A 22,478-nucleotide genomic window follows, 5' to 3' on the forward strand; every position below is an offset into this window, starting at 1 on the left:
AAAGGCAGAAGAAGTCAGTGTTCTGGAAATGGCTGCAATGAAAGCAAACACAGCGCCTGCTTTACCTTGGCCTGGTGGGTGCTAGGTGTGGGACGAAGAGCAGCTCCTGTGTGGGAGTGTGGGCGAGGCAGCAGGTCTTCAGGAGGGAGCTGGGTCTCAGCTTTAGAGAAAAGGAGGGGAGGGCCTCCAGAGGACAGGTGCTCCTGTGAGTGGAGCTGGTGAATTCCTCTGGGAGGTTTGGTGGGAGGCAGGGAGGGGCTTGGGTTATTGAGCTGTGTTAGTAGATCTAGAGAAACAACTGCGACGGGTCTCAGGCATCTGGTGGGGATGGGTAAACAGGGAGTATATAGGATCAGCCTGTGTTGGGCAAGGGGTATCACTTCTTGGGGGGTGGACTGATCTCAGGTGATCCTGTGGGGTGACAGCAATGAATGTGGGAGGGATGCTCTCCTCACTGAGACATGGAGCCGGGGGCAGCCCTTAGTGTTTGCTGTGAGCAGGGCGGCGGCTGGGAGAAGGTATCTCACCAGGAGCACACCGACTCTGGTGACCTCCCCTCCCCTGCTCATGGCAGGATCATGGCGGAGGGGTTTTATGATCAGGAGCAGGAGCCGTGGAGTCATGGAGAACTTGAGGTGTGGCACAGTGCCTCATATTAACTTTATAACTCTGCTCTTGAGCTGGGCTGCTTTTTCTCTTCCTAGCAAGTGTTTAATTAAATTCATTCTCTTACACACAACGCCCCGACATGTTGGTTTCAGTCTGCTCTGTTGCTCACTGTCCTGTGCGCGCTCCTTGCAGTGAATCCTCTTCTGTGACGTCGTTTCCATGGCTGCACAGCTGTCCTCGCATCTGTGGGGGACGGTGTGGGTGAGCCTGGTGCCCAGGTGCTTTGCAGTCTGACTCCTGGTGTGAGTCAGCTCCTCTACCCACCAGCGACATCCCCTCTTCCTCTTCTTGTGCCCCAGCATGTCTTCTACAAAATGGAGATAACAATTTCTATGATTCCTTTGTTTTCTTTCTCTGTTAATTCTAGTAGATACAAGATTTTTTTTTTTAACATTATATATGTGTATCTGTGTGTGTGTATGTTGCTAGCGGCTGAGCCCAGGGGCCTTTTACCTCTGAGTTATGCTCCACTCCATTTTTTTTAAAATTGGAAACAGGGTCTCATTAAGTTGCTGAGGCTTGCTTTGAACCTTTGATGCTCCTGTCTCGGCCTACCAAGTACTGAGGTTACAGGCATGTGTCACCATGCCCAGATGGTAATACTGTGTTTATGTCTTTTAGTAATTACCAAAGTGAATACTGATATTTAGTGTGATGAGTCAAATTGTATTGTTAAATTTTATTAAAAAATACAGAACCCTCCTTGGACTTATCCCTTCTACCGTCTTGATCTTTACAGGCAAGAACATTTTCAGTTTCTTTAGCTGTATCTTCTGCTATCAGTATCCATATTTGTAAATAATATGTTTATGTGAATCTTTCTTGACTTTTCCAGTTTAGATGTCAATGGACTCTGTACTGTGAAGAGGAAGCTGTAGCTTCTGTTTCCAAGTCAGTCTCTTCCTTGGTTGGTTGAGTGGCGTATATCTTTCAGTTATTTTCTGACAAAGGATTCATGGGAGATAAAATGTTTTGAGACCTTTAATGCTAAAAAAAAAATACGTTTATTTCTACTGTCACATATATGATAGCCTGGGATAAGGACTCTGAGGTTGAGTACCTAGTTCCTCGGTGCTTTGAAGGTTTCACTCGGTTGTCTAATGTAGTGTTTGACGAATTTTTCTGTAAAGTAACAGACAATACTTGAGGTTTTGTGAGCTATATAGCTTTTGTTCCTACGATTCGGCTCTCCTGTTGACGTGATTAGACAGCCATAGACAGTGTTTGTCAGGCTGAGCGAGGCCATGTGCTAAACTTTCTACAGCAGCCAGGACCCGTCTCTTGGGCTTAGGTTGCCAGCTACTTTCTTGAGCGTTCAGTGTTGCTGTTCAGAAGTTTCAAAGTCTTTCTGCCTTTTGTTTTTGACCTTTTTCCTCTCTTGGAAGCTTTTAATATATTTTCCTCTTTTTTATCATTTTATTTGAGAGTTTATACTGTTTTATTCTCTGTTGAATTTTTAGTGGGGCTGTGGGAGGAATTGGAGTTAAATACATGTTAAATGGACCATGTTTATTTGAAAATTTATTATTCTTTTCTTTAAAAACAATTTTTCCTAGCCAGGTGTGCTGATACACGTTGTACTCCCAGTGCTGAGACAGGTTTGAGGCAGTATATGGTAACTTAGCAAAACCTTTTTAAAAATAAAAAGGACTGGGAATATAGCTTGGTGGGAGAGTGCTTCTGGGTTCAATTTCCAGTACCGTAGAATAATAGTACTAATAATAGTAACAACAACAATAATAATTCTTATATAATTGTTTTTAGTTAAAGCTTACCATTATGTGCCAAGATCTGAGGAAAATGTCACCAGTTCTTGGACAGCCATGAGTAACTGGCCTATCTACAGTGCTCACTTTGGACTTCGTATCCAGTCATTGCTTTTAATTTAATTTTGGTTCACCCAAATGATTTTATTAATTAAAAAAGCAAGAAGAGAGTTTATATAAATAAGGCTTCTAGCCGGGCGTGGTGGCGCACGCTGGTAATCCCCGCGCTTGAGAGGCGGAGACAGGAGGATCACGCTGGTTCGGAGCCAGCCGCGCTGGCTTAAGAGATCCTGTTTCCAAATAAAAAAAAGTATAAAATAGGTCTGGGAGTGTAGCCCGGAGGTAGAAGGGCTTCCAGGAACCCCAGTACCACCAAATAAATAAATAAATAAATAAATAGGCTTATATGCCTTAGAAAAACTTAAACCATAAAATTATTCAATTTAAAAAACCAAATATACTTTATCATGTTGAAATTTTAAGACTTAGAAAAATCACATGCTTTTGCTCAGATTAAGAAAAAAAATTGAACACCCATTACTGATACAAATCAAATAAATTGGAAAAATGATCTATAGTTCTCATAAATATGTTTTAATTTTCAGAAATGTTTTAATTACATTTTTCCAATATATCTGCCTGTGTCCCCATGTAGAGTTTTTCACAGATATAATAATTTAATAAAACATATAAATTGATTTTTATTTTCTTGAATTTTTTTCTACATTATTACATAATCTTTATTGTTTTTCTTATCCGTGGTGATATATGACAGTTGTCCCTCTTGTTCTTGGTTTTGCTTTCTGTTGTTTCAGTTTCCCATGGTCACACATAGACCAGAAATAAGGCACAGTATAATGTACTTTGAGAGAACACATTCACATAAGTTTTGTTCCAGTATATTGTTACAATTGATTCACTTTATTATTACTGTTGTCAGTTTCTTTCTGAGCCTGATTTATAAATTAATCATGGGGTTTGTACTGTCAGTGGCTGTAGCCACATGCAGACGTCTCTGCCATGAGTGGGGTGGGTGCTGTTATAGGGAATTTATTTGTCCTGTTACCATACCTCTGTCTTCTCCTACTTATGAGTCATATTATAATGATGATGTATTCAGGTATGCTTTTTGTACTTAGATTATTTTCTCATAATTAATCGCTAAAAGCCTGATTGGGACATAGTAGTAAATTAAAAATTAGAACATCGAATCAACTATAAATTGTCTTGGCTATTGAAATTTATCTTTTAACGTACAAGTGTGACCTTGTAACCTTTGTGTGTACCTTAATTTTTTCTTATAACTAAGTCCATAAAGTAGAATAGGTTTGGATTTTTGTGTTCCAGAGGTATGGTTCAAATTTACATCCCCAGAGTATAAAATTTCTTCCTTCAAACCCTTAGCAACAACCCTTAGTAATCCTCCTCCTCCTCCTCCTCACCTTCGGTCTTGGGAAGGGGGAAGAAGAATTTAGAAAAAGAATAGAGGCAGGAAATCTCATAGGTGGGAGACGGCATAGAGAAATTCACAAGTAAAGATAAAAATGAAGATATAGCCGGGCGTGGTGGCGCACGCTTGTAATCCCCGCGCTTGGGAGGCAGAGACAGGAGGATCGCGCAGGTTCGAAGCCAGCCGCGCGCGCTGGCTTAGGAGACCCTGTTTCCAAATAAAAATGTAAAAATAGGTCTGGGAGTGTAGCCCGGAGGTAGAAGGGCTTCCAGGAACCCCAGTACCACCAAAAAAAAAAAAAAAAAAAAAAAAAGAAGATATAGGGAAACCAGGATAAGTTATCGTATTCCCGGAGGCAGGGAAGAATTTTAAGATTAGCAGAAAAGTATATGGTTGGTACATTTTAGCAATAAACAGAGCACCCACTCTTTGTACAATCTTGAGTATTTCTACTGTGCTTTATAACAACCTGCTTTTTATTTTTATTTTTTTTTTGCTGGTCTGGGGATGGAACCCAGGGGCATTCTACCTCCGAGCTACACCCCCTGCCCTATTTTCTATTCTTTATTTTGAAACCGGGTCTCACTGAGTTGTGGAGTGCCTAAGTAGCTGAGGCTGTCCACGAACCGCGATCCTCCAGGTCTCAGCCTCCTGAATGCTGGGATTACAAGCGTGCACCACCACGCCCGGCTAAAACAACCTGTTTTTAATATGTTAAATTTTAGTCATAGTGCATATTTGTTAGGTTGTAAATGTTCATTGAAAGAATGTAAAACACATATTAATGACTTTTTTTTTTCTTTTTAAATGTCTTGGTGAGATAGTGTGGTATCTGTGGCCTACACACTCTGTCTTGTAACCCATGCATACTGATTCGTGCTGGATATTTTGTTTTCTCAATAAGCTCTTTTCTAGTGGGATCTGACATGCGCAGGTGCTGTGGATGGGCAGCCTCCGCCCCGTCCCCACAGGACGTCCTCCCCAACAGCATAATGTTCTGATTGTCAGGAGCTGAGGATCAGGCCTTTTAGGAGATTCTATTTTACAGTTAAAAAGTATTTCTCTACTACATGTAAGGCCCTGTAATTAGGTGCAGTGGAGGAATGCAGAGATGAGTAATGTTTGAATTTTGTCTTTAAAATTTATACAGTCTGGAAGATAAGAAACGGACATAAAAACTATAGTGTGGGGAAAAATATAAATCTAAAGGTGATATAAAGTGACAGGAAAGAATAGGTTTTTATACTGTACAGTACACAGTTATTTGCCAATAGCTTTCGACATAATGGAAAAATGTTAACTTAAATCATTTCTTTTTTCCCCCGAATTTCACCTAACACCTGATTGTGTGTTATTTATGTGTTTTTAAAAATGATTTTGTGTGTCGTTAGTCTTGACAACTGTATTGCAATCTCTTTGAAAGTACTTTCTTTCTTTTTCTTTTTTTGTTGTCTCATTACAGACACATAGTAGGCACTGCCAAAGAATGTAAAGATTTACGTTGTCAAACAATCATACGCGATCCTTTATTTGAAAAGCTTTTGATCGTTTAACACTAACTGAAATTCTGCATTTGCCTATAGGTATTTTTGCACCTCTTTCAAAGATAAGTAAAGCAAAAGATCGAAGGAAGAATATAATTCACACTCCTTCCACAAGAGCCGTGCCTCCCCTCAGGTCCCAGAAAGTTGACGTTGCTCATGTCACGTCCAAAGTGAATACCGGTAGGTCAAACCAGCAAGTCAGTGATCTTCTTTGGCACTTTTATTTTGTTTGTGGGATTCTTAATATTGAGACTGCATTGCTCTGCTTGGTTAGCCAGCCGTGAAACCTAAATTGTATACAACCTGCATCCTTGTGTTTTTAAGCCTCAGTTGTGATGAATGACTTCAGTTTCTAACAAGAGTGTTTCATATTTGTCTCTTCCTTTTCTTTTCTACTACCTGCATCCCTCTAACACCTCATAATCTAACTCAGAGCTGCGTTCCATACCTCCAGTAAATCTCCATGAAGCACTCTGCTAGCTTTGCCTTCCTCTCTCATTCAAGGATGTTTAGTGACTCTCTATCGGGATGGGTCCTGACTATTTTTTGACCTTTTATTTGTGAATTGAAATCATACATCATAGTAAGGTTCTCCGTGATCAAAACCTACCTGCACGCGCTCTTGCTGAGTCCCCGTGCGTTGGGCAGTTGAGCCGTTTGTTGTGTCTTGCCCGTCTTTCCCGCCCACCGACCCTGCTGCTCCCTTCACACCAGGCTCCGGGCTGTCTCTGAGGAAGGGTGTGGCTCTGACTTTGGAAACACACTTTGCTGTTCTTTGCCTCCTCATTCACAAGCCTTTGTCTTCGTCAATGCTTCCCTGATGGTCACAGCTCACACTAATCTCTTTGTTGTCTAAGTTGTACTTAACCCCCCCCCCCCACCAACCTGTGGTAGGGGAATTGAACCCAGAGGCATTCTACCTCCAAGCTACACCCCCAGCCCTATTTTTTATTCTTTATTTTGAAACAGTGTCTCACTAAGTTGCAGAAGGCCTCACTAAGTAGCTGAGGCTGGCTTCAAACCTCGATCCTGTCTCAGACTCCTAAGTATTGGGATTACAAGCGTGTGCCACTATGCCTGGCCGTACTTAACTTTTTTTTTTTCTGGTGGTACTGGGGTTCCTGGAAGCCCTTCTACCTCCGGGCTACACTCCCAGACCTATTTTATACTTTGTATTTGGAAACAAGGTCTCTTAAGCCAGCATGGCTGGCTTCAACCTGAACCTGTGCGATCCTCCTGTCTCCGCCTTCCAAGCTCGGGGACTACAAGCGTGCGCCACCATGCCCGGCTTTGTACTTAACTTTTTATCCATCCTACCCAAGTTTATTTGTTACTTTTGAGTTTTGTACACCAATTACTTTATTTGTGCAAGTCTTTTATTACATCCGTATACTCTTAAACTTCAAATGGAAGGAGAGTGTTTTGTATTTTGGGGTTCACTGCAGCACCCACCACAGAATAGGGGCTCCATGAATATGAAGTTATCAGAGAATGAAGCAAAAAGGCGTTCTACAATTTTCAAAGGATTGTGTCCAAAATTTTGGTTTGATGATTCTATTCTGTTCCTTCGGGCATATTCCTGTGCCAATACTGTCCTTCACAATTACTCTAACTTAAAATGAATAAATCTTGGCTGGGCGTGGTGGTGCACACTTGTAATCCCCGCACTTGGGAGGCAGAGACAAGGAGGATCGCGCAGGTTCGAAGCCAGCCACGTGTGCTGGCTTAGGAGACCCTGTTTCCAAATAAAAATATAAAATAGATCTGGGAGTGTAGCCCGGAGGTAGAAGGGCTTCCAAGAACCCCAGTACCATAAAAAAAAAAAAAAGAATAAATCTTAATATTCAGTAGAGAAAAGGCTCCCACATTATTCTTAAAGATTGTCTTGCTTCTTTTGGGTCCTTATAGATCACACTTCCTTATAAATTTTAGAATAAGCTGTTAAGCTTCTTTAAAAAACAAAGAATCTGTTGAGGTTTTAATTGGTATTACATTTAAACCTTAAATCAATTTAAAATGAACTGGCATCTTTACAATAGTCAGTCTTTTAATTATGTGCTTAGAATATCTTTCTATTTAATTAGATCATTTAAAAATGTCTCAATACAGTTATATATATTCTCTCTATAGACATTTCTACCTGTGTGTTAGGTCTATTCTTGGGTACTTCCCAGTTTTTGATGACATGGTAATTGATGTCCTTTTAACCTGACACCTGCAAGTACTGAGTGGGTATGAACAGAAATCCTATGAGGAGTCTTTTATTTCTGGTCTGAGGAGCAGTAGAGGGGTGTCCTACTATCCTACCAGCCTACTGGTTGGAACAAGAAGGAAATCCTTTGTTCTGTTTCTGCCTATTTTTGTATTTGGTTCTCACCCTCTCCTGGCAACCCACATGGTACAATAGCAGCAGTGGGTGGGCAGGCACCGAAAAGCCCAGGAAGGGCAACCCTTGTCTTTGAATGGAGAAGCTGTGCTCAAAGGACATGTATCAGGTCCCGACTGGCTTTCCTCTTTCATCACAGCTGGGCTCTACAGGCAAAACCAGTTTCAGGAGATAGCGTGACCAGGAAAGGAGAGGAAAGCTGAGGATTGAACCCAGAGTGCCAGGAAGGAGTGTCCTGTAGCCGTCAGAAGCTCAGGAGAGGAGGGGCCCAGGAAAGTGACCGCAGAATGCTGCATATAAAGCCTAGGTCTGCTCCAAGTTGGGCATGTGTGGGGAGACCAAAGGCTCTGGCCTCTTGGCCAGACCATTGCCCAGACCTGACTGATTACTGTTTAACACAGCAAATGAAATAGACTTGAATATCACTGGGAAGGCTTTGGATATACAACTGTCTTGGGAACCACAGTGCACCGAGGGTGGGCGCATAATTCTAGCCTGAACCTAACTGGGTTGACTGCCTACTGACCAAAATGGAACCACAATCAACCCCACATTCTCTGTAGGGTTTAAACCTCAACCCTAACCCTAACCCTCACCCGAACTCTAACCCTAACTCAGCATCCTATGATGCAGTATTCAAAATATACTGGATACAATATGTCCTACATTACTCAGTATATGAAAAACCGGGAAAAATCTCCATTCTCTGTATCTTTTTGCAAGACTTCCCTCTTGTCCAACCAGAATTCCCACCTTCAGTTCTTGTTGACCACACATACTTTCCAAATAGGAAGAAATCTCACCTGTTCCAGGCCTCCCTCAGCGTGGGACCACCTTCTTAGTAATGGCGATCCAACCCAGGGGCATTCAAGCCACACCCTCAGCCCCATTGGTTTTTGTTTTGAAACAGGGTCCTGCTAGGTTGTTGAGGGTCTTGCTAAGTTGCTGAGGCTGGCCTCAAACCTGTGATCCTCCCGTTTCAGGTTTCCATGCAATGGAATTATAGGCATACAGCACCATGCCTGGCTAGGATCTTCAAATGAGATACTCATCTTTGTAGCTAGTTACTGTTCCTCCTGTCCTAGCCCTTGTATGAGGAATGTCCTCACATTTCAGTTACGCATGCTAATGTCTTTTTGCCATACTAAACTGAAAAGTTCCCCCTCAGGGATAGGACAGTGTCTCACTTATGTCTGTGATACTCAAAAGTTCCAGGCACAGTTCCTTTCCCAGAAATGCTTTTAAGAGAATAGAACTGGAAAGGAGGCCTGATGGAACTTAAAATTGAGTGTAGTCTATTTGCTTATTCAAATGCTTTAGTTCTGTATAATTGTAACCAAAGTCTTAATAAGGCAAGTTTTTTTTTTCCCCCTAAGTGAGATGTTTGTGGAGGTTGGGTATGGTAGAGTGGGGTAGATATTTTCAGACGATCAGTGACAGAGAGTATAAGGGCTTCTCTGGAGTCTCAACTCTGTTAAATTGTTGCTATAATAACTAGAAAAATTCCCCCCCCAAATTAACAGTCTACATAGAAAGCCTGCTGTGATGAGTTTGTGTGCAGGCACCAGTGGAGTAGAGGCTGTTTGCAGGCTCTGGTGGTATGCAGCACCCTAGCTCATCTGTGTTGGGTTTGCCATATCTGCTAGAATGAGGCACACATACGAAACTAGTACATTACATATCAAACAATTAGGTACCTGTGTTTCAGGTGCTTCATATTATTTAGAAATTCTTAGCATATCATAAAGTTGGGGTTTTTCAGACTAGCTGGAAATATATTCTTTCCTTTGTCCTTTTCATAGTGAAATATTGGTTCCTCCTGTCTGAATTTTTTATCCAGTGTATTTTCAGAAGTGGATAAGATTTATATTATGAGGGGTGCATGTACTTTTAAAAGCAAGTACATTTTTATGTTTACACAGAATTTTCTTTTGCTGAAAGTGTTTTGTTTCTGTGTCCTAGGACTGATGACATCAAAAAAAGACAGTGCTTCTGAAGCAGCACCTTCGTTGCCAGCTAGTGAAGAGGCGAAACCCCTAACAGAGAAAGATGGTACCCAGATTTGTAACTTCTGTCTCAAAATTTAGTTTACGGATGGAATTTTAAAATAACATAATAGGACAGCTTATGCAAGGTTAAGTTTTTTTTTTTTTTTTTTTGTGGTACTAGGGGTGGAACCCAGGGGTTTTCTACCTCCGGGCTACACTCTCAGACCTATTTTATATTTTGTTTGGAAACAGGGTCTCACTAAGTTGCTGAGAGCCTCACTAAGTAGCTGAGGCTGGCTTAGAACCTGTGCAATCCTCCTGTCTCAGCCTCCCAAGCACGGGGATTACAAGCGTGCGCCACCATGCACGGCCAAGGTTAAGTTTTAAAGTTGGCAAGGGACAAATCATTATAACAAACATTACCCTAAAAATCTTTTAAGCAGCTCATAATAAGATATATACTTTAAAAATAAATTCTTTACTGTGTTTCTTATGTTCACTTAGACTAGAGACCTACCATATTAGGTTACAAGAGGAAATAAAGGGAAATTGTATAGTGTAGATAGGCTGACAAAAATGTTTAAGTTGCCTTCACTAACAAGTCATTTTCCTGCTTACCTTAAGGTTTAGTTAAAAACAATTTAGCATCAAACTCTTGTCACATAAGAACATATGAATAGCATTTTTTATAAATAAGATGGGACTCTGCCGCTTCACCTATGGTGAGGAGTGACCAGTGGGGTTAGATGAGATGGTCACTTAACATGAACTGACCTCCTAAGATTGTAATAGAGTGTAAATCCTTAAAAAACAATCGCTTGCATTCTAAAATCTTTTCTTATATAATCTTCAGTATATTTGGATGAAGCCAGGCACTTAATCTGATAATCCATAGTTGAGAAAACTAACTAGCTAGAGGGCTGCAGAAGGATTTGCCTGGAAAAGCAACTTTCTGGCGCACCTCTTACTCTCCGCTCCTTAGCATATCCGTTATTTCCCTGTTCTAGTCACCCTGCGTGGATCTGTCAGCAGCTCCTCCTCCACATCGTCTTTGGAACACAAGCAGAGCTGCCCCAAGAAACCGAACAACAGCAGCACTAGCAAGAAGACCAGGAGCAAAAGCCCTTCTCTCTCCTCGCGAGCCAGTGCTGGTATCTATGGCTTTTTCAACCAGGCTTGCTTGGTGTTTATTATCTTGGTTTGTTTGTAAGTAGATTTGCTCTTTTTAAATGTGTAGAAGGAACTCTTTACTTCAGTCAGATTGAACTGCTCCCTCTTCCTTGCCTCTGCCTGGGCCTTAAGCCAGGTCTCTCCGTTTTCTGTTGGATATAAGACGTTGTGTTTACTTTCATTTAACTTATTCCTGGTGGTTCTGTCCCATCTGAATTTTGTTTCTTGTATCTTGCACATTAGCCTTCTCACATGCTTTTTGTTAGCTTCATATTTAAAAACCATGTTTTCAACGGGGCTTGGTGGCTCAGGCCTATAAACCCAGAGACAGGAGGCTGAGGCAGGAGGCTCTCAAGTTCAAGGCCAGCCGAAGCAGTTTAGTGAGACCCCATCTTAAAAAAAATTGGAAAAGGGCTGGGGATGTAGCTCAGTGGCAGAGTACCCCTGGGTTCAATTCCTAGTGCTGTAAAAATTCAACCCCCCCCAAAAAAAGCACACGTTTTCTCTGTTTTTAATCAAGCTACTGTTTAAAACTGTAAAAGAGAGTCAGAGAGCCCTTCCAGGATGACAGTGGCGGCTCATTCACACACAGCTTCTGACCTGGCTGTAGGTCCTGCAATCTCCCTCAGTCCACTTTTCTTTAGCTGTGCGTGAGGATAAACAAAACAATTTTCCAGGCTTCTTACTGAAATCAACACAGAATATGTTGATTTCAGTTTATTTATTTATTTATTTATTTATTGAGTAGGTACATCCAGAGGAGAAATGGGGCCATTTTGGCATAAACTATACTACGTAACTCTCATAAATATTACCAAATTTTTTCTTAATATTTCTAATACTTTTACTCATTCAGTATTTTATTATAGAAAATGTTCAGGACAGTTTTTTTTTTATATTTACAATACTTTATAAATGGGAGAAAAAAAGTCTAAACCCTCAACAAGAACATTGACATAATAAACCTAAAAGTTGGGACCCTACAAGAAGTGAATGAAAGTCTTGCCTAGAACTATTTACCTGGAATATTTGTCCTATAAATAGATCTCCCTTCTCACACCCCAGCCGATTTCTCTTCAATGGTGTGAGGAACAGAGGTGCAAAGGTAAAATTATTCAGAAGTCCCATTTGCCCTTGTTTTATTTCTGCTTAACACCCCCTTAATTTGGCAATTTTACTTCATTCACTTGATCTTAAAATCTATATGTGGGTTTGGAATTACTTTTTAAGGCTTTTATATGAATTCATTCTAGTGTGCCTGTATACTTAACTTTTTTTTTGTAAATTTGAGTGTTGTGTAGACATAATAGTGAAGATGAAGACAGTTATCACAGTGAGAAAGAAGACATTTCAAAGGGAGAGGGGGAAAGAAAAAGGGACATGTGTGAGAGTGAGAGTATGCCCACGTTCGGAACCCTAGAGCTATTTCCTCAGAGTGAGTAGGTACTCCGCTTTCCCCATAGCTGTTTGCATTTGAGAGAGAGGTGAAATGCAGAGAAAGAATAATAGGACAGGTTAAAGAAGTATAGGAACCAAAAGAAAGGACTACGGCGATGGGAGGCCAAGGGAGGTCCGTGTTCTGGGCCTCGGAGCCCAGTGCTGGGGTCTCTGTGTCCGGCCGCGGGCCTTGCCATCTTTGAGTCATTTATCCACATGAATAGGAGACAGACTTGAGCATTTCTGGACACATCATCTCTGGGTATTAATCCGAGGGCTCTGAATACCATATCTTAGTTAATTCCTGAGTGCATCTCATTTATCATTGAGTTTTTTATTCAAAGCATGTTGTAAACTATGAAGTGCTATAGAATATTAGTTGTGAGGAGGGCCCAGGACTCTTTGGCACAGCAGTTTATCCAGAGCTTCCTCCTCCATGAGATCAAGTTCTTTCATCGGGTGCCATGTTCTCAATTTTCTCCTTCTCAGAGCTGCTTATCCTCCCTCCCAGGTGGCAGGTCCTTAATTTCTGATTGTGAGCTGATAAGGGGCCCACCTCTTCTCTTCCAGCTATTGTATTTTAACAGCTTTCAAAATAGTACTTCTCTAGGACTTCTGCTGTCTATAATGTGCATTTTGTGGCTTAGTTTTGAATCGTGAGAGGAGAGTGATTTTGTTCTCAGAAAAGCAGTTTGGAGTATTTGGACCAGTTAGAGATTAAATATCCCTTATCCAAAATGTTTGGGATTTTTTTCCCCCTGAAATTTTGTAATACGTGTGTGTGTGTGTGTGTGTGTGTGTGTGTGTGTGTGTGTGTGTGTGCAATCTGACTGAGCATCTCTAATCTGGAAATCTGAAATGCTTCAAAATCAGAGTCTTCTTGACTGTTAGAGGCCTAATCTGAATGGGAATTTGAGGATCAGTTCTACAGAGGCTTCTGATTTTGGAACATTTTGCATTTTGGATTTTCAGATGAGGTATGTTTAACCTGAATCAACTTCATCTTCGAATCACATTCTTGTGTGTGTCATTCACACTAAGTACAGGTGAACGACAGGAATTGTAGCATTTTGCTAGAATAGGGGCTGACAATAGCCTACTGGCCAAATGTGACCTACCACCTAATTTTGTAAATAGGATCTTGTCAGAACACAGCTATGCTTTTGCCTTACATGTAGACTGTCTCTGCTTTCATGTTTCAAAAGCACAGTTGAGTCACCATGACAGAGATGGGTACTTCCTAGCTCTTTACATAAAAAGCTTGATGACCCCTGTCACCAGGCAATCCTGAAGTAGATTCTGTATCAGAAATCAGTTGTTTGAACTTCCCATGACAATAATTTTCAAGGAAAGCCTCCACATTTTCTTTGTGTGTCTTGATCTCCCATGTGAGAAACACACTGCAGATGACATATATAATGAAAGGCGTAGAGTATTTAAATCTCTAGTTAGCTAAATTCAAGTATACAGTGATTTTTTTTTATAAACTAATGTGCCTTTTGAGTGTTTTTCTCCATTTGTTTTTTTTTTTCCTCTTCTCTTGCCCTCCTCCCATCTCCCACCTACCATTCAACCAGGTTTGAATTCTTCAGCAACCTCTATAGCAAATAGTACCCGTCGGGAAGGAGAACTCCACATTGGAGATAGAGTGTTGGTCGTAGGCCAGAGAGTTGGTACCATTAAGTTCTTTGGGACAACAAACTTTGCTCCAGGTAACTCATATGAATTTTCTTTGCTTATTTTGAATTCTTTAGAATATAAAAGGTTTAAAATTGTACTCAAAGTGTAATCACAGAGAACTCTTGATTAACATTTCTTGTGTATGATAGCAATGACACAGAAAACATGTCGTAGTGATACAAACACAGCTGGTACTTAGTTTGACTCACATCCATAAATCTCTCTTGCCAATTATGTTATTATTTGTCTAATAATTTATCTAATATTAATGTAGTTGTCATTTATCAAGTTTATTTTCACTGATTGTTGAGTGTGCTAAATAACAAAGAAAACATATCAGGATTAAGATTTTAAAATTTTTTTTAAGGATAATTCTTAAAGTGAGTACATAATGAGTTAGCCACATAGATTTTACCAGGTTGGCTCAGAGAGAAAAGCAAAGCATAATAAAAAAGTTTCTGTGTATCCTGGAACCTTAAAAATACATGTTTGTATACTTGTTTATCCCAGTCTATACTTTATATTGGATTTCTAAAAGTAAAGATTTTGACATCTTCAAAGATTACAGTTTTAAACAGAAGCCAGTTGAGTGAAGCCATATTTTTATGTTTTCAATAGCAATATGCTCTTTTAACACAGGGTGGCATTGCAGCATTTTAGGAAAAGGTTTTCTAGAACTTTGATTTTTAAAAAAAGTTTATAGGGTAGCATTGTCAGGAACCACGAGGATGTGAGATTTTACCCTGTTTGGAAGCTAGAAACTTATTTTGCCATGGTTTCATAGATGTTATTAGAAGGCTCCTGGGTCAGAGACAAGAGACTTTAATGCTCCCATCAATAGCAGTGGCCATAGTGTATTAGCATTGTCCTGCACTGTGAGACAGAGAGGGCTTGTTGACACCTGCAGACCAATGGTTTGGGTTCCAGAAGAGAAAGCCTGGGCTTAGGAATCTGAACCTTTACGTGACCATTGTGTTCAGCATGCCTGCAGTTTGCTCTGGAGGGAAACTCTCTACCTCCCACACTGTCTTCTGTACAGACAGCTATGAAAAGATAGTCTGCAACAAAGACCGTGTTAGTGCCTCCACTTGTAGGGCACTCAGAGGCACGAGCTCAGAGCTCCTTGGAGAATTGTGTTCCAGCCCATTCTTGTTTCATTAATACCGTGTGTGTGTGTGTGTGTGTGTGTGTGTGTGTGTGTGTGTGTGTTACTGGGGTTTCTGGAAGCCCTTCTACCTCCGGGCTACACTCCCAGACCTATTTTTTTTTTTATATTTTTATTTGGAAACAGTGTCTCTTAAGGCAGCACGGCTGGCTTCGAACCTGAGCGACCCTCCTGTCTCCGCCTCCCAAGCACAGGGATTACAAGCGTGCACCACCATGCCCAGCTCATTAATACCATTTTTAATTGCAAGTCAGTGGATTGATTTGAGATGGCTTATATGTTTTATAGTTCACAAGTCCCTTGAGCCTCCTGATAGTAGTAACTGAGATGAGTTAGGATGTACTTAACATAGTTCTCAAAAACTTGAGAGACTCACAGATGAGTTATTTCTCTCACAGTCACCATGTATCTTTGGAGTTCCTTTCTCTGACTGTATTAAACAAGGCCAGATGATTTGATTCACTCGATAATAATTCATTGCTTTAGGTTAACTTTTAATTTTTAAATTCCTAATATAGAGCCCGGTGTGGTGGTGCACGCTTGTAATCCCAGCATTCGGGAGGCTGAGATGAGAGGATTGCGGTTTGCAGATGGCCTCAGCTACTCACTGAGGCCCTTGCAACCCAGTGAGACTCTGTTTCAAAAGAATAAAAAATAGGGCTGGAGGTGTAGCTCAGAAGTGGAATGCCACTGGGTTCCATCCCCAGTACCTAAAAAAAAAAAAAGAAAAAAAAAAAAAGAAAAAAGAAAGAAAGAAAAAGAAAAGAAGAAAAGAAAAAGAAAAAAGACAAATAAAAAGCACTCAAAAATTTGGAAAATAATAAGCAAATGTAATAAAAGTTAGAAGCGCTTGTGTTAAAGTCATTCTACCCTTTGAGGGAGTGGTAGCATGTATTTCTTGTCTTGCATCAAAATTTAGATCAGTTGTCTGGGTGTGGTGGTGTATGCCTGTAACTCCAATACTTGAGAGGCAGGGACAGGAAGAATGCAAGTTCAAAGCCAGTCTCAACAACTTAGTGAGACCCTCAGCAACTTAGCAAGACTGTGTTTCAAAATAAAAATATAATAGGGTTGGAGATCAAGCTCAAAGGTAGAATTTCCCAGCACTAAAACAAAACAAAACAAAACAAAACCAGTCATTTCTATAGAACAGTGCTAATATGTAGACTTTATAGACTGAAAGACCTGGAAGAGGCCATGTGTAGCCTCTTCAGCATATTTTTTTCAGTGCCACTTTGGAAAGAAAATTACCACATAAATGGGAAGAGCTCCATACCATACCACTAGCAGACAGCAAGAAGTCACTGTTGCTATTACTTACCATTATGCATTTATTTTTGTTGTATGTTATACATTTTTTAAGACTTACATGGCAAATAGGTAGCAGTAATGTGGTAAAGTATAATAGTAAAATGTAAAAATTATATAGGAATGCTGGGAGGTAGAAGTAAGTAAAACTTGGGAAATCCTAACTGTGGTGCTCAGAAGTAACAGAGCTCCCCACACTAAACTAACCTGGCTTGGACATTTGGAAATGTGATGACCTATTTTCAGAGCTTTAGTACATCTAGGCAATAGGTTTGTAGACATTACTTAAATGGTATAATATGGCTACACAAATATAAAAAAAAAAAAACCCACTGGTCAAGGTGGGCACAAATCCCAGTGCTTGGGAGGCTGAGACGGGATCACATGTTCGACGCCAGCCTCAGCAATTTAGGGAGACCTTGTTTAAAAAAAAAAGATACTGGTTATGTTTTAGTCTTTTCATTTCAAACCTCTGGAAACGAACCTAGACATCATCATCTTGAACACAAGAAAAAACAACCAAGAATTTCCAGGTTGTCTTCATTTAGCAGTCCTATAATTAGCTCTCTGACCTAGTATTCTGAAAGAAACACAAATTTTGCAGTTTGCAATCTATTAAGCTTCTTAAAATGTATGTCCTCATCTCTTATTTAGTATTGAGTGTAAGAGACCAAATACGATTACTATTGCATTCTTTTTTAAAATCACCAATCAGTGGACGTTTGGCTGCTTTGAGCTAGTCGTTCGTGGGTAGCCTCAACTGGAGAACCCTTGCTCTAGGAGTGTGTCCATTTACCTTACATTGGTGGGGACACACTGTGCTGTCTATGTTTTAGGATTTCTAGTAGTAGAAATCCTATCCCATTTATTTGATTAGTCCTTTGAATGTTGAAAGCCTTTTAGAAAATTCTCCCTCTTAGCTAACTTTTCCCCCTTAAGTTAAAAATCACATCTAGTGGTATTTTTAATGTTATCTTTGTCCTTCCTTAATTATTTAAGGACCATTTGTGGTGTTCTAATATTGAGAGAATGAAATTAAAAAATTACATACTTGTTTTTTTATTTATATATCCCCATATTATATTACACTCCTCTCCCGGAAACAGCATGTGAGAGTCCCGAACAATTTATCTTTTATTGCAGTTTTAAGATACATTTTGGTTGCACTCTGCTTGCATAATAGCTAATCCTTTGCAAATTTGTGCTTGTGTATTTTATTTCCTTCCTTAGTGTACTGCTCAGCAATTATGCTGGCACAATGTCTTCCCCACTTTTCAAATTTTCGAGTTTTATTTTATAATTTTATCATTTGAAAGCTTAATGATTGTGATGACATTCCATCAGTTTGGTCACTTGGGAAGATGTTCAGCTATCTAGACTTTGGGTTTGGAGAGCAGCATAACGATTTGAATGGAGTGCGGACGCTTCTTAAATGCATGTTCATATCCTAGGATATTGGTACGGTATAGAGCTTGAAAAACCCCATGGCAAGAATGATGGTTCAGTTGGAGGTGTGCAGTATTTCAGTTGTTCTCCAAGATACGGAATATTCGCTCCCCCATCCAGGGTGCAAAGGTGAGAAAAATGAAATTTATGTTTATTCACATGAACTTTTTCTAAGTTGAGGTGGCACACAGAGACCCTAATCTTACCTGGAAGACCCTGTGGTGCATGACTTCTTTCAAAGGGTTAATGGACAGACCACCTTCTTCAGAGAGAAGGCGCACGGAAAGCTAAATTTGCCTTGCTGAGGATTTGCAATTTTAAAAACCTCCTTTCTTCCTCATTGGCAAACCCTCCGAGTGTGTGCAGGCTATTAGAAGTGGCGTTTGCAGCTAAGCACGTGAGAGCAGCAAGCTTAATCTGTCGTGCAAACAAAAGTGAAAATGCTCTCTGATTGCTTCAGTCACATCCTAACTACATTAAATTTCCTGCCAGCAGGCACCCATTCATTCTCCTACAAACCTAATGGAACCAAAATGGCTTTTCCTCTGATTTCTTTAGTTTTCAAAAATAGATAGGCAGTCAATCTTTGTGGGAAGCGAAGTTTCAAGGATTCATCTATAATAGACCTCCTCGGTGTTTCTTTGTGAGATAGTACACTTGTGTCCCACCTCACTCAGTTTTTTAAAAAAACAAACGGAGCAGAAACAAGTCGTCATGAAGTTCCCGGTGAAGTGTGAGGTGCCTGTTCTTATGTGCTGGAAGACACTGGCTGGCTATGATTTTCAGTGGCTGAGACATGGGATGCTAATCTTTAAATAAGAGATAATGTACATGGTGTAATCACATTCGCGAGACCAGAACTGCCGACACAATCTGGTTCCCTGGCCAGACACGGCTGCCTCCGGGCACAGTACTTTCAGTGTCTTATATCGCTTTTCTTCCTCAGTTTATTTTTCTTACTGAATAATCACATGCACTTTCTGCACTAATTTTCTTTTCTTTTACAATGTACTTGATGTTACTATTTTCTTCTTGATGATAACAAAGCATTCAGCATACAATGCTTTCTAATTCATAAACTCTCTATGCTGGTTCACCTGATCCTAATTGGTATTTGGTAAAGTAAACCAGAAAATAACTATCGCAAACATTTATTGAGCATCTAATAAGTGGTGTCCTTTAGCAAGCGTATCTCATTATGACATCGCCCGCTCTGCCCCAGACCCAAGGAGCTGTAAGCCTCATGGCCGTTCCCAGTTTGCAGGCGAAGAAACAAGTTTCGAGAGATAAAGTAAGTTAGCTAAGGTCGCGTGGTTAGTTAACGGAAGGGCTTACTCAGCCCAGGTTTGTTATTTTTTTTATTTTTTATTTTTTTGGTGGTACTGGAGTTCCTGGAAGCCCTTCTACCTCCGGGCTACACTCGCAGACCTATTTTATATTTTTGAAACAGGGTCTCTTACGCCAGCGCGGCTGGCTTCGAACCTGCGCGATCCTGTCTCCGCCTCCCAAGCGCGGGGATTACAAGCGTGCGCCACCACGCCCGGCATCATTTTTGTTTTTTTAAATGAAGAAAAAGAAGTAGTGGCCAATGAACAGCATGGGCCCGTGCTGGGCACGATTTCCAGCATTATCCACTTAGTGATAGACAACTCCTCTACAGTGCCCTGGGTCAGGCTTTATTCCTCTCATTATTCCTGCTCCACAGATGAGGAAGGTAAGGCTGGAGAAGTAAAGTGAGCTGTGCTCCTCAGTGGGGATTTGAGCTGGAATAGCCTAGAGTCAGAACTTCTGCAGTGGGTAAGGAGAGCCTGGGCTCCCTTCAGCACCTCTGTGTGGGGATGCGTGAACTGGCCCAGGCACCAGTCAGCTTCTGTGTTCTCCTGCCCCGGGCACATCTTCCTCAGCCGCTGCTACAGGCGGGCACGAGTTTCGTTTGTCTTGTAGTTATGAGGACTTGGGCTCATCTTCGACTGCGCACAGTATGTGATCTGGTGCGTTGTAGACACAGTGAGTACTGGTCAGATCTCATTCTCAACTCTGTGCTTTTGTGCTGGGGCAGACTTTTCTCCTCTGTACTGCAGAGCCAGGCTCTTTCTCCTGGTTTCATTCTTGTTTCCTTGCTTTGTTCACGGAGCACACATTTTTCACTGTTTTGCTTGCCTTCTATCTGGTCTTCTTAAGGTGGTCCATTCGGAAGCAGCCCCCTCTTCTTCAAAGAAACAGGGCTGTCTCTAAATGAACTGCCATCTCTATCCAGCTGTCTTCCTGTCAACTTCTGATTGTCTCATTCATCACCATCAAATACTGTTAAGTGTCTTTTAGCACTTCGTGCTGTGCTAGGCATTCTATAAGCAAATAAAACAGACACGGTCTCTGATTCGGAGGAGTTTCTAATCCAGATCGGTTTTTATTTCTTTAAAGACCCCATTGAGCTTTAAGATGGAAGAATTTTAAACTAGGGACTGCTTGAGGACAGTCTTAATAAGGTGGTGACCAGTCATAGCCTCCCCTCCAGCTTCCTCTTCCTCAGGATTGTAGCTGGCCTTTTATTTCCCCCCTTCTCATGTTTAAGAGCCGAATACATCAGAATCTTTCCACGCATTTCCTGCTTGGGTGGATTTCTACCCACGTGCCACTACCCAGCCTTTCTTTAGTTAATACTTTTTTTTGTTGTTAATAAGTGTAAAAATACACTTATAAATACATGTATAAATAAATCAATATTTCTTTAGAGAAACTTTAAGAAAACTCATATCTAATCTCTCTCCACACACACACACACCCACACACACGCGCGCGCGCGCACACGCACACACACACACACACACACACACACACAGACACAGACACACAGCTCAAGGGGTCTCCATGAGCCCGGTGGAGTGTTCATGTTCCTAGTTCTTCCCATTAGGCACTTATTTCTAATGAACTGATCACTCCTAGGATTAAGCTCCTCTCAGCCGCCCATCACCACTTCATTCAAGCATCAGCCCTGTTCCCCCTTCATCAAGTCATATTCTCTGTGTCCCCCAGCCCCTCACTGATTGCAGAATGTTGCATATCATATAAAAATGCTGCATATAAATTGCAAGATGAAACTGCAAATACTTTATGAGCAGCAGGGTTTTTGAGGGAAATAAAGCATGTAGGAGGAAGTGATTGACAAATGAAGGCCTTGCAGATTTAGGTCAGTAAACACTTGAAAGAAAATGAGGCTGTCAGGATTGGCTTTTTTTAAAAAAAATAATGATTTGAATATCAAAAAATGAATAAAAACCCATCGGGAAGGTGACCTTTATGATTGTGTTGAGAGTCAAATATAAAGGACCTTAAATTGTTTTTCGCCTTATACAGTTTTATCAGGAAAATTATACACACGCACCAACTTGGCCAATGTCTTTTCTATTTCCAATTTAAGAATCAGTCATATTTTTAGAATTTTAATTCAGTATTTGATAAATTTTATATAAGATAAACTTATCTTCATATATTTTAGTTCCTTTAAAGATAAGTCCCAAAGAAATGAAGTCAGGTGCCTATTTTATTTTATTATTATTTTTAATTATTATTATTATTATTTTGGTGGTACTGGGGTTCCTGGAAACCCTTCTACTTCCGGGCTACACTCCCAGACCTATTTTTTTGTATTTTTATTTGGAAACAGGGTCTCTTAAGCCAGCACGGCTGGCTTCAAACCTGCGAGATCCTCCTGTCTCCGCCTCCCAAACGCAGGGATTACAAGCGTGCGCCACCACGCCTGGCCAGGTGCCTATTTTATTTTGTTTATTTATTGTTGTTGTTGTTATTATTATTATTATTATTATTATTAATTATTGGTGGAACTGGGGTTTCTGGAAGCCCTTCTACCTCCGGGATACATTCCCACGGGCTACACTCCCAGACCTATTTTTTAACCTTTTCATTTGGAAACAGGGTCTCTTAAGCCAGCGAGGCTGGCTCCGAACCAGCGCAATCCTCCTGTCTCTGCCTCCCAAGTGCGGGGGTTACAAGCGTGCGCCACCACGCCCGGCCAGGTGCCTATTTTAAATGAATTTATTCTAATTTGACTTTTTCCGTCCTTTTTGTCCTTACCTAGTAAGGACCACTTCCATTTCTTTATTGCCTGCCCCCCATGCTAGATCAAAGCTCATTCCTGACTCAGATGGGTGCTCAATAAAGGTCTGCTGAATAGATAGAGTAACGAGTAGCAGTTGGTGTGAAGATCTCAGTTGAGAGCGAGTCTTAAACCCGAGCACCAGCTATCTAATGATGTGTGCTTTGTTTATTTTATTTGTAGACTAACAGATTCCCTGGATACTCTTTCAGAAATTTCTTCAAATAAACAGAATCATTCTTATCCTGGTAAGATGAAATAATTTTATTTATTTTTTTTTAGTTTTTGCAGTATTGGGGATGGAACCTAGGGACATTGCATGCTATACCCACAGCCCTATATTTTTTCTTTATTT

At 40.7% G+C, this 22,478-nt stretch overlaps 1 protein-coding gene across 1 annotated transcript in view; it reads left to right on the forward strand.

Annotated features, from left to right (window-relative positions):
- The window catches only part of CLIP4 (CAP-Gly domain containing linker protein family member 4), a gene marked incomplete at both ends in the record, with an annotated part of 73,598 nt that overhangs the window by 35,000 nt on the left and 16,120 nt on the right, over nucleotides 1-22,478 (forward strand). Inside the window, 6 exons of the mRNA XM_080711864.1 lie at nucleotides 5,469-5,609; nucleotides 9,778-9,867; nucleotides 10,811-10,954; nucleotides 13,988-14,122; nucleotides 18,015-18,138; nucleotides 22,307-22,371. Coding sequence (XP_080567990.1) covers nucleotides 5,469-5,609; nucleotides 9,778-9,867; nucleotides 10,811-10,954; nucleotides 13,988-14,122; nucleotides 18,015-18,138; nucleotides 22,307-22,371 — 699 coding nt within the window. The remainder of the gene's footprint in view (nucleotides 1-5,468; nucleotides 5,610-9,777; nucleotides 9,868-10,810; nucleotides 10,955-13,987; nucleotides 14,123-18,014; nucleotides 18,139-22,306; nucleotides 22,372-22,478) is intronic.

Source organism: Muscardinus avellanarius (assembly GCF_963383645.1).
Source record: "Muscardinus avellanarius genome assembly, chromosome: 15".
Classification (NCBI taxonomy): domain Eukaryota; kingdom Metazoa; phylum Chordata; class Mammalia; order Rodentia; family Gliridae; genus Muscardinus; species Muscardinus avellanarius.